Source organism: Falco peregrinus, chromosome 12, assembly GCF_023634155.1.
Source record: "Falco peregrinus isolate bFalPer1 chromosome 12, bFalPer1.pri, whole genome shotgun sequence".
In the NCBI taxonomy this organism is placed as follows: Eukaryota; Metazoa; Chordata; class Aves; order Falconiformes; family Falconidae; genus Falco; species Falco peregrinus.
The window spans coordinates 5226684-5238747 of NC_073732.1; the positions used below are offsets into that span (position 1 = coordinate 5226684).

The 12064-nt window shown below is 44.9% G+C and overlaps 1 protein-coding gene across 4 annotated transcripts in view; it reads left to right on the forward strand.

The window, feature by feature from the left end:
* The window catches only part of KLHL24 (kelch like family member 24), a 30034-nt gene that overhangs the window by 7332 nt on the left and 10638 nt on the right, over positions 1-12064 (forward strand). For 2 of the 4 annotated variants that reach the window (XM_027779545.2, XM_055816975.1), the window contains exons 2-3: positions 5614-6601; positions 11531-11715. In XM_027779545.2, the coding sequence (XP_027635346.1) occupies positions 5682-6601; positions 11531-11715 (1105 nt within the window). In that variant the 5' untranslated portion in view covers positions 5614-5681. Of the gene's footprint in view, positions 1-1156; positions 1858-1975; positions 2102-5613; positions 6602-11530; positions 11716-12064 lie in introns of those variants that run through there. The other 2 variants (XM_005232260.4, XM_055816974.1) reach the window with 2 other exon arrangements.

Here is a 12064-nt window from a genome sequence, read left to right on the forward strand (position 1 = left end):
CCGTTAGGCACCGCGGCGGGAACAGTGCGTCGCGTCCCGGCCCTGCCGGGCAGCGCGGGACGATGGCGGGGCAGGGCCGTTGGCAGCGCCGGTGCCCCGGGACCTGTCGGCTCTGCGCGTGTGTGTGCCCCCGGCCGGGGCGGTGCGGGGCTGGGCTGGGGGGTCCCGGGGCGCCCGCGGCAGTTTCGTAACGCGGGTCTCCCCCGCGCCCCTCTGTGCCCCCCGGCGGCGGCGGCGGCAGCGGTAGCGGGGGTGGTGTCTCAGCGGCCGCTGATTGGGCGGGCGGGCGGGGGGAGGCGGGGCCTCAGCGCGGGACCGCCCGGGGATTGGGCAGGGTGCGGGGGGGCTGTCGCTAAGGCGGCCCGGGGTGAAGGTGAGCTGGAGGGCGCGCGTGCGCGCGGCGGCCGCGGGCCGGGGGGCGGCGCCATGGCGCAAGCGCTGCCCGTCACCGCAGGGGGGGCGGGGCGGGGCGGCCCGGCGGGCGGCGGGAGGGGCGGGAGCGGGGCGGACCGCGGCGGGGGCGGCCGGGCTGTGCGGGCGGCCGCGGGGCCGGCTTAGGCCCGTGCCCGCGGGAGGCGGCGGGGTTGCGCCCTCGCGGCCCGTACCTCCGGACGCGGCCATTTTGTGCCGGTGCCCCCTGTCCCCCGCCGCTGCCCGCGCGTGCTGCTGCCTGTCACTTGCTGGCTCCGGGTCCCCGCGCGCAGCACCGCGGGGCAGCCTCGGGGCGCTGCGGGGTGAAGCCGCGGGGGGTCCCGGGGCGCCCCTGGCCGTGCCCCCCCTTCCCCGCCCCGGGCCGTGCCGTAGCGCCGTGTGCGCGCCGCAGGGCGCTCGGGCCGGGGAGCCCCGGGGCCCCTCAGGGCGGCTGGCGGCGCCCCCCGCCCCCCGCGGCGGTTTGGGGGTTCAGCGCGTGGCGCGGTTGCGGTGACCAGCCGGGGGTGCAGCCGCTGGGGGCGTGTCCGGGTGTTTGGTTGTTTTTTCTTTGAACAGACTCGCCGTGCAGAAAAACAGCAGAGAAACGCGGGGGGGGGGGGGGGGGGCCTCTTTCCCATCCCCCCCCCCCCCCCCGATCGCTGTTGCGCAGCGCTTTTGCTTCCCCCCCCCCCCCCCCCCCGGGGGGTGCTTCAGCGCAGTCCCCTGCGGACCCGCGCGCCCTGCGCCGCTTGCTTCGGGTTTGGTTTCTTGTACCCAATAACCGCCAGTGCCGTGTCCGAATCGGCTCCTGTTTTTCCTGGGTGATTTCTGAGGACAGTTGGCTTCTTGTGTGTGTCATTAGCTTGGTTACTCTTCAGTTTTGGCATTCGAAGTATATATTTTTTTAATCAAAACAGTGTCTTACATTGGAATAAAAAACTTGCGTGCAACTAACTCCTGTCGATCCTGTTGTTTATTAGTCAGTCTTCTTAAAGACTTCATCCTGAAGGCATCCAAATGCTCAGTTGCTGTTGTAAAACAAGCAGATTTTTTTTTTTTAAAGTCCTTTAAAACCAACAACTTCTTGGTTTTTGGTTGTTTTTTTTCTGATGATACAAAGATAGAAGAAGGAAAAACAAATGCTCTGTTTTGCGGAGGAGGGAAAGGTTATGCCCCTCCCCCCCTCCTTCCTCTCACAAGAAAACAAGGGCAGCACGTGCTGGGGTTGCAGTGGGGGCACCGGGGGTTTTGCTCCGCAAGATCTGCTCTGCCTCTTGCGGTAAGCAGCCATCTGAGAGCGGCACATCTGCGGTGGCGTGAGCTGAAATCACAGATCGAACAGCTCCAACCCCAGTTACGGTTCCCACGCTGCAGGACAAAAATACCATTTCTTTTACTAAGTTTGGTCGCGTTACCTCGGGGGTGCCGGTACTGATGTCCTGCCAGGTAATAGCAGGCGTGACTGGCCCGCCAGCTGCCGGGCTGGCTCAGCCGTGCCCCAGTGCTGGGGCTCCTGCCCTTCCCCGGGGCAGCGATCCCAGCGCCTCCTCTTCTCCCTTCGCAGGCGGACACCGATCCGGCCACGGACACCGATCCGGCCGCGCCAGTGCGGGTGCGGAGGCGACGCGGCAGCGGGCGCGGGGTGGAAGCCACCTCCGCTGGCAGCAGCAGAAGCCCAGCTCGGCTTCAGGTACTCTTGAAACTGCCCCCTGAGGGCGAGCCAGCCGTGGAGGCAGCGCTGGGGCACACCTGATGACGAGGTTTTACCCAGGGCCTCGCCCCAACCCTGGCTGCGTGGTGCCTCTGCTCCTGGTGGTTCTGCTAACGGGCCGGGGGAGTTGGGTGGCACACAAGTGGCACTAAAAAGCTCTTCCAGGAGGCTGCCGGCCGGTGCCAGAGCTGTGGGTGAAGGGAGAGGGGTAAAACCCATGAGGATGTTGCAGTGGAGGAAGGAGGAGTTTAGCGCAACTTGAAAAGTAGTTTGCATAGGAGGATTTACTGGGAGAGGCTGTCGGGGCAAACTTTTTATAGAGCTCATTTACCGGCTTCTGAATTGGGCTCTCAGATTATTTCTGGGGAACGTCTTGTGTAGACAAGCCTGCAGATAATACAGATTAAGGAAATAAGAGGAACCTGGTCTTCTGGTGAACCCAGCCTAATTTATAGAGATACGCAGGTAACATCGTGCTGGAGCCATGTAAATTTGTGAAGCATTTTTAAAAGCTGTTGATAGAAAGTGTGACTTGTCTTTCCTTTCCAGCTGTTTCAGTAGGTAGTCTCTGATGTGCTTAAGGTCTGTCCTTGCTGACCCTTGCTCAGCCAAGCAATCCAGTGCATTTTGTATTTTTTTGATACAATAGTTTCAAATTGTATTTAGGGGAGTTCAATTGAAATTTAGGGGAAATTTCTTCTGTTTTTCTTTTGCTTCATTTAAGCTTACTGAAGAGATCTCAATGTTAAATTCTGCAATTAATAGGTTCTTTAAAATGCAGAGTCTGTAGGCACGTCTAAGGACCTTTATATCCACGGGAGAGGTAGGCAGGTGTATCTCTGGAGCGTGTGTCCCTCCTTTGGGCACTAAACGGTGTGGCATCAGGCACAGATTCCCCTTTGTCTTTCCAGCTTTGGGGCTGAAATGTGGGGCTGTCAGCTGGAAGTGGTGACATTTTAAAACTGCCAGAGCAAGATTTGCAAGAAGGCCATATGTATGTCTGAGAGAGCTGAACATGTGATAGTGTTACTGGTAGTCTTTATAAAAGGACTTGAGCAAACCTACAGAAGTAATTAACTGGATAGAAATCAAAGCCTAGGGCATTAAAAAGCAGTAATTTCTGCCATGGACTGTTAACTCTTTTTCCTTTTTATTCTTTTATTTGTGAATTTGCAGTATTTATCCCCTTGATTAGTTTTTGCTGCATGGATTATTTTTTTTTTTTTAGTCTCACATTTCTTTAAACCATTGGGACATTAAAAAAAAAAAGTCATTTGCTGACTGATGTTCTGTTGTTCCAAGCATAAAGAAGTCGTTGCTTCCTTCAGTGAGCAGTCTTAACTCAGAGCCCTTATTTCCATTTATTGGTGATTGCATAATATAGTGTCGTCTTAAGTCTCCTAACATAATGAGAAAGATTTAATCTTGAAGCTTTTTTTGCTTAGTTGCTGTGTTTTGCCCTTTCATGCAACATGCCACTGTCTTGTTTCTGATTTCAGGCTGACTTTGCTTAGGAAAGCTCCATTAGCTTTAATGAAGTTCTTCTGATTGAAATCTCTTGACACTGGAGTCAAGCCTTTAGGCTTTATATTCTGATTTTCATGGCTGCATTTTCCATTTCTGCTGCTGATGCTTCATTTCTGCCCACATTCTCATGCGGAATAGCATGGGATTGATTGCAGATAAAGGTCAATGTCAGGGTTAGTGTGGTAGCAGCAGAGCCGGTAAGGAGGTGGTGGTGGTTCGTGGTTTTGTTTTTTTGTCCAGCCTGCGTCATGACAGGGTAAAATGGTTGTGAAATACACTGGATAGAATATCAGCTACAGATTAGACTGTCCATTTATGTCCTGTTAAAATCTCTCTGAAGCGATCTGTTACTGGATAGGCTACTGGATAGGCCCATTGCGACAGTGTTTTTCAGGCATCAAAGTGACAACTGATCCTTTCTAATTCAATTAAAATTAAATATTTTGCAGGGTAAATGAGCCATACCAAGATTCTATTTTGTAAATACATGTAAAAAAATTTATATGGCAAATGATAGTTTTAAAACCTCTTTTCTCAATGAGTAAATGTACAGCGCATGTTTTTTTCATACTCTTTGTTAAGATGGTGCCTTTTAAAGGTGCTGCGTAAAAAAGCGTGTTCATTGTGTTCTATATTAAGCGATGATGTAGCCAGACTTGGATTGGGTAATTGCAGCTCTAAAGATGCTAGCACGTCAGGAAATGAAATTGCTGTCGGCAGCTGACGTTTACTGACTGTGTAAGTGGGGAATGAGGGACACTGAATGTAACCTCTTGGAGGCATGAAAAAAATTTCCATAAGCTTTAAAATAATACAGTGCGTGCCCTTCTCTAAATGTACAAGTAAATATTCCATGCATTTGGAATGATGCCTCTGTCAGACCCAAGAGGGGGGTTTGCCCAGCCTCTTGCCGCCTCAGTATATTTTCATCCACTTTGTTTTAGAGCCCAGGAGTGGCAGCAGGCCCTGTTGCTGCTGGATCGGTCGATGACGTTACCTCCAATATGCACTATCTGCAAAACTGGCTCCCTTTTTCTTCACCTACAGACTTTAATATCTACATATGCTAATGTTTGAGGACCTGATTTTTGCAGCTTCAGTGCTCCGGTAACAACAGTGTGTTTTAATATTGGGAGAAATGTCATACACTTGTATCTGAAAGTGGAAAGCGTTTGAGCAAAAAATTTTGCTAATAACTATTTGCTAGTTGTAATTTGGAAAACAGAAAATCTCCCTGTCCTCAGCAAGTTGTCTTTGGTTCTTGTCTTCAGTAGTTTTACACAATGAAATACAATTTTCTTCATTTTGTTTTGTGCGCTAGCAGTTTACAGTCATTTTTAATTGAGTCTTAGATTATCGGTGAACTGATTTTTAGATGCTAGGAATGAACAGGTAAGAACTTACAGTCAAGGTTATCCACTGAGATAACTGAGTATTATTAAACACTAATATTGTAAGACTTCATTATTAGACTTTATAATGAAAAGGGAGTGATTTCTCAACTGAATTTTTACTGTAAAAATTTCAGTTTGTTTGGGTTTTTTCTTCTTCCCCTTTTGACTAGCATTGTTATAGTAGTACTTGGATGCTCCAGCTGAAATGAGGATTACACTGGAAAATTAGAACAGCCCAAGCTCTGAATCTTTATCCAGGAAATTTTTGGCTTCTGTCAGCCAGGTGATTTGCTGGAGCTGAGATTTCAGATGCAATTCCAGCGGTGCTGGGACGTTCAGAACTTGCCATCCATGAGATTGTTCTGTGTTGGTTTGTGTTTAACCTGTAGCAGATAAGACTGCGTTGCCCTGCACAAGGTGCAAGGTAACTTGCCTTGCAATACTGTGTCACCTCTAGTAAAGGTCAAAACTTGTACCAGTTCTTTGAGTAACCAAACAGGTATCTTGTCTGATTCTTATAATGAGATTAAGAACGTATCAGACTGAATACCCAAGTGTTTTGTTTTCCAGACTCCAGCACTGCGAAGGAGAAACTCTGCAAATTCTTCTCAATGACTCTATAGCCAACTGATGTAACAATGGTACTAATATTGGGACGCAGACTGAATAGAGAGGATAGTGGGATACGAGATTCCCCTGCAACCAAGCGGAAAGTTTTTGAAATGGACCCAAAATCGTTGTCAGGCCCCGAGTTTTTCGACTTCTCCTCGGGATCATCCCATGCTGAAAGCATTCTCCAGATCTTCAATGAATTCCGAGACAGCCGGTTGTTCACAGATGTCATTATCTGTGTGGAAGGAAGGGAGTTCCCCTGCCACCGGGCGGTCCTCTCGGCCTGCAGCAGCTACTTCAGAGCCATGTTTTGCAACGATCATAGAGAAAGCAGAGAGATGTTGGTGGAGATCAATGGCATTCTGGCTGAAGCAATGGATTGCTTTTTACAGTATGTATACACGGGCAAAGTAAAGATCACAACAGAGAATGTGCAGTATCTCTTCGAAACATCAAGTCTCTTTCAGATCAGTGTTTTACGTGACGCCTGCGCCAAGTTCCTGGAAGAGCAGCTGGATCCTTGCAACTGCCTGGGAATCCAGCGCTTTGCAGATACGCATTCACTCAAGACGCTGTTCACCAAGTGCAGGAATTTTGCGCTGCAGACGTTTGAGGATGTGTCCCAGCACGAAGAATTCCTTGAACTGGGAAAGGATGAGCTTATTGATTACATTTGCAGCGATGAACTGGTGATCAGTAAGGAAGAGATGGTGTTTGAAGCTGTCATGCGCTGGGTGTACCGAGCAGTCGAGTTGCGCAGACCAGTGTTACATGAACTGCTGACACATGTCAGGCTCCCGTTGTTACACCCAAACTACTTTGTTCAGACTGTGGAAGTGGACCAGCTGATCCAGAATTCCCCAGAGTGCTATCAGCTGCTGCATGAAGCCAGGCGATACCATATCCTTGGAAACGAGATGATGTCTCCCAGAACTAGGCCACGCAGGTGAGGAAACTGGCTTTTTCCCCCCCTCCTAATTTCTGTAGAAGGACATCATTTGATGTACAGATGCTTGATATACACATGCCCAGAAAAATATCTCTTGCAGATTATTTTATTTTGCTTTCTGGAGCCACTACAGTTACGCTTCTGTACTTCCCCATAACATGTGAAGCTCACACGTGTCTTGAAAACGTACTTAAGTGAGTCTTTCTGCACAGATCACTTTATGAAATAAATGAGTGTTCAGGTAAGTGAAGCTGTGTTACCTTGCAAGTAATATATTTTCTAAAGGTTAACGTTTGCTAGATGAGATCTTAAGTTATTTTATACAATAGCAGTGTCTACGGTGCTATAGCAGGTAGACTATGCCGTTTCCCAACCTTCCTTCTTTTTATAACAGTCATGTAAGTGTACAGCACACTACAAAGGATGGGGATTCAGAGCATTCAGTTACATCACAAATACTTCACAGATGGAGTAGTACACACATTTGTAATAGACAGCAGAACAACAGGTTCCTAACTATAAAGAAACTAAATTTTGCATTTTTAAAGAATTATGAAACAGTCCCTGAAGTATTTCATGCTTATTCCATGACATTTTAATAATTCAGAATTGCTGCTGCTTAATAATGTGTTACACAAATAGGTGACTGAAGCTGCAAGAAGAAATGAGGAAGAGTCCATTAGTGGCATTTATGAGCAATGGTGGTTATGATTATTCTTTTTCCCTGAAATACATTTTCCCAGCCTTACCTCCACATGATAGTTGACATGATAGTTTATTGTGAACTCCAGTTGATTTTAAGCTGCAGTTATAAAATCATGTGTTAGATTAAGACAATGCAATGATCTGGTCTGGACAACAGATAGTGTTAGGAATTATTCCTCTGTTTACTTTTAGTTGTATGTGGTTGCTGCTCAGTGACTGTGCAGGGAACCTTTATTTTTTTTTGGCATGTGTTGAAGGCTTGCTTATAGTGGGGGAAATAAACATTTGGCAAGCGTTTGTCCCATTAGTGGCTTTCCAGTCTTCAGTCCTGCCAGGAGAGAAGAAATTCTTAAACTCTTTGCAGCCCGGCTGCCAGTTTTTCTAAGCTGTACGCTGCCAGTTTGTTTCATGAGCCATCGGAGAGGGGCTGTATCTTGTGGTGTTTGTTCTACGTTTAGCACTCAATTTGATAAAGAGAGCAAATACACTCAGACTTAACAGTTTTGTGCGGGTGCATGGTGTGTACATGCTTGAGAAACTGAATAGCCTCAGTGTAGCATTGCAGTTTGTGAACAAAGTGCCTTGCTTAACACAGGTGATTTCTGAAGCTGGGGGGTGAGGGCAGTGTTGGTTTGGTATGTTGTGGGTTTTGGTGGGTTTACTGCTGAGCTTATTAAACTGCACTATGAATTCGAGTAGGCGGGAACAAGAGAAATAATTTACAAAGAGAAAAACTGGCTGGCCTCCCAGCAGGAATATTTTTCCCCCCCTTTTCTACATTACATTCATGGAATAGTTCTTTGTCATTTGTTTCTGTTGCCTATAGCAAAAAGAGATCGTGTTTTAAAATAGTTACCAGGCACCCTTTCCCCCATGTTTTCATCACACATTTTCTGGGCATTTCTGGGGGGTTTGGGGAGGACACTGGAGGAGCTCTCTTCCTTCTTTCTTGCTTTCCTCCAGATTCTTTCTTTATATAAACTGTTTCTAAAAGGAGACAGGCTGCAGGATCGGAAATTCCTATGCCATTGTTTTTATTGAAACTTCTGGAAATTAATTGTCATTGCTTGTATGGGTATGTGTGCACCTACGGTTGAAGTGTTCTTTTTTTAAAAAAAGTGTGGATTGCGATTCGCAGTTGATTTTTTTTTCCTTTTCTTTTTGAAGCCAGTGAACAGTTCCCTGAAGTAAATAAAAGTTTAAAATGTGGTGTAAGGGTTGCCTGCTTGCCTTTTTTGCCACTAGGCATGGTTGACAAATGCAAAAGGTCTTTTTGTAAGAGCTTTTCAGTTATGTACTTGCAACAACATAGTGACATCTTGAGGCTGTCTCTCCTGCTCCTTTTAATTCTCTCTTGTCCCCTGCTGTTGTGTTGCACAGCAGATCTCTAAGCAGAGATCAAGCAGTGAGCAGTAACACATCGCTGTATACAAACCAAAACAGGCTCTTTCTGCTGCTGTATGCTTTGAATTATCTTCAGATTTCCATGTACCTGTGAATTCAATCGCAGAGCTTCTGTTAAGCTGTCTGGCAATGGTACACGAGTGCTGTCTTCAATTAATGAAAGTTACTATTTTTATACATTTTAACACCTCCTTTTTTGGTTGCCTTTGGAAAGCTTTAATGGTAGTCCCTTATTTCCACCCCACCCCCCCCCAAGGAGAAGAGTTTTTATTTCACTTTGCATTTCTGTTGTCACATTACTACTAATAAGTGAATTAACCGGGGGCGGTGGGGGGTGTGTGTGTGCAAAAAAAGTAAGAGATTTACCAGAACTCCTGTAATTTGTCTCCCAAACTTAAAATGTTCTTGAATGTAATCTGCTTGAATTACTGCAAGTTCTTCTGTCCAGCTGACGCTGTGCTGGTTGGTGTTCTTGCCTCGTCTGGAAGTCTGCGTGTAACTCGGGACCCCTTGGGACCTGTTCTTGGGAATGCCTGGGATTATCGGATATCTGCCATTCCCCTTTTCTATGTATTACATCTCTTCCTGATGGCAAGGTGTCTCCTGGAACATCTCTAGTGCCTGTTCTAGCACGCCTCTGTTACTTTGCTCACACCGTTTCTGCTAAGGGTTACAAGGAGGACTTTCTGTACCACTCATTGAGATCATAGCTTTTTCTAATCTCCATGGAGAATCCTTAGTTCCTTTCTGTAATTAGCCTTTGCCTGTATGCTCTTTTTGTGCACTCCCACATTTTCAATTTTTGTTTTTTTAAACTGATGTGGCCTCTGTAATTTGCAAAAAAATCTTCTGGAACTAACATTAAAAGCTATGAAGTGCAAGATTCCTTCAAGAAAATGTACTGGAGAAAATGCTTCTTAACTGAGGAAGGGATATGGTTATCTAGGTACTAAAATGTTGGGAATTTTTTTTGTAGTCTGTGGATTTGAAATACTGTATTAAATATTTTCTTTAAAGGGCAGAACTTCCATCATAGGAATTTATAAAGAGCTCTCTCCAATCAGAGCTTTTTGGTTCGTTTAGTTTTAAAATAAAAATTCATAATCTGGTTCAGTAAGCTTTTCAGTAAGTGGACGCCTTAATTCTAATCTAGAAAGTAATCAACAGACCAGCCTCTTTCATACATACAGTTAAGCTGATGTGTTTGGGCTAGCTTCTAAGGCAAATTGAGATGAGTGTCTTGCTTTTAAGGAAATTCTGTGCCTCAGTAATGCTTTGCTGGCATAGGAGCTTCCCCCCTCTTATCCTTTGAGAGATTCTTTTCAGAGTTCTTCCTCAAAAAGCAAAAAACAGTAACAGTAAATACACGAGAGTGAATTCAAAGCTGAGCAGCCGAAGAAAGTGTTTCTTCTGGCTAGTTCAGGTGTGCAAGGTTTTCCCCTTGTATACATCTCTTCATTTACATATTTTTATAGTACATTATAATTTAGTATTGCCTTTGCCTATTTAAAAGATGCTAAATAGAAATATATATAGTATATTTAAATTATGGTGTGTGATGACAAAGAGATAGAGGGGCTAACTAGTTTTACTCCTGATGTTTCAAAACAGGGAAGATGTCATCAGGATTTGTAAGTTAACATGTGCATGAATTCACATTACGAAGTCTGGGGACAGATCATGAAACTTAGGTCAAATCCAGTCGCAAGTCATATTTTTTAGAGAGAGGACCTCAGCAGTGGCATGAATGAGATGTCTATGCATGTCGGGATCAAAGTTAGAACACAACACAACAAAAAGCCTTACCAAAAATAAAATCAGTCTTGCATTCTGTTTAATTTAATAGACAGTAGTCTTTGAAATAACTGTATCAGTACAAAAACCTTTACCTTAAAAATGCCCTGAAAGGAAAGGATTTTGACAAATGATTACAACAAACTATAAATTTGAGAGGAGGAATAGAAGTTGGCCATAGTTTGATTTGCACATCAAAGATGGTTGGTTGATTCTCCACATTCAAATGTGGATGAACATACGAGTTACTGCTGTGAACGTAGGATATGTATAATGCAGAAGCATCAGGTTAGAAGGAGAATGTGTGTGTGGAATAGAATTCAAAGCCTTATTTGTGAACATTGCAGACTGTCTAATGCTTAATTTTTTTCACATTGAGTTTTAGTTTTTGTTTTAGGCCTGAATTTTTCTTTCATCATTCTTTCTATTGCTACACTTGCCTTTCTCTTTTTTTAACGATGCATTGGCTCTAGGGTCTCTTTCTTTTCCCCTATTTCGGTGACTATATGCCCTCAGCTTTTTTTTGCTGGAAATAACCTAAAACATTCCAAACTTTTTGAATATTTAAGCACTGTAAAGTACTGTGAATTTTGTGAAATTTGGTGGGGGACACAGGGACTGGTTTCACTGTGAAGCAAACTGCTCATCTCATTGTCTCAGGCCTTGCTTGAACTGTATTTCTGATATCTCTACATTACATAGTCAAAGGAAAAGTATTATAGTGTAAAAGCTTTCTGTATTTTTTCTTTAATTATTTGGTTTTTTACATAGAACGTTATGCAGTGCAATTTCATTTACACGGGACGCCTGTTGGTGTGATAACCTGCAGTGTAATGAGGCAGCTGGAAACAGTGAAAATTTGCTAAATTACTTTCTTCCTTTCTATTTTTTTTCTTTGCTCTATAAGTTAATGCTACATACTAAATTTTCTGATTTTTACACAGTTTCGAAAACAGTGTTGTTTGGCCTCCATGTACTGATAAATATCTTCTACATCTTAGTTTTCTGTGTTCACTTTTTTAGATCAACTGGTTATTCTGAGGTGATAGTTGTTGTTGGAGGCTGTGAACGAGTTGGAGGGTTTAATTTGCCATACACTGAGTGCTATGATCCTGTAACAGGAGAGTGGAAGTCACTGGCCAAACTTCCGGAGTTTACCAAGTCTGAGTATGCAGTGTGTGCTCTACGGAATGATATTCTTGTTTCAGGTGAATAATCCTAAAAAAATTTAAGACTTCTTCCTTTTCTTTGTTTTGGTGGGGTTTGGTGGTGGGATGTTTCTGGGTTTTGTTTGTTGCTTTTTTTCTTTTTTTCAGCATAGTGTGGCAGATCTTTATACTGTGAACTTCCAGAACCTCAACTGAAAGTCATTTTCACTTTCTGATGTAAATGGTGAACACCAGCCCCAAACTAATCTTAGAGAAAAGTGTTTTCTGGGATTTTTGTTTGGTATTAATCATCTTTTTTTGGGGGTATCAATCTGCAACAAATATTGGTTGTATTTTAAGAGACTAGCTCATGCTCATAAAGTATGCCACTTTAAAGTATAGTTGTGGC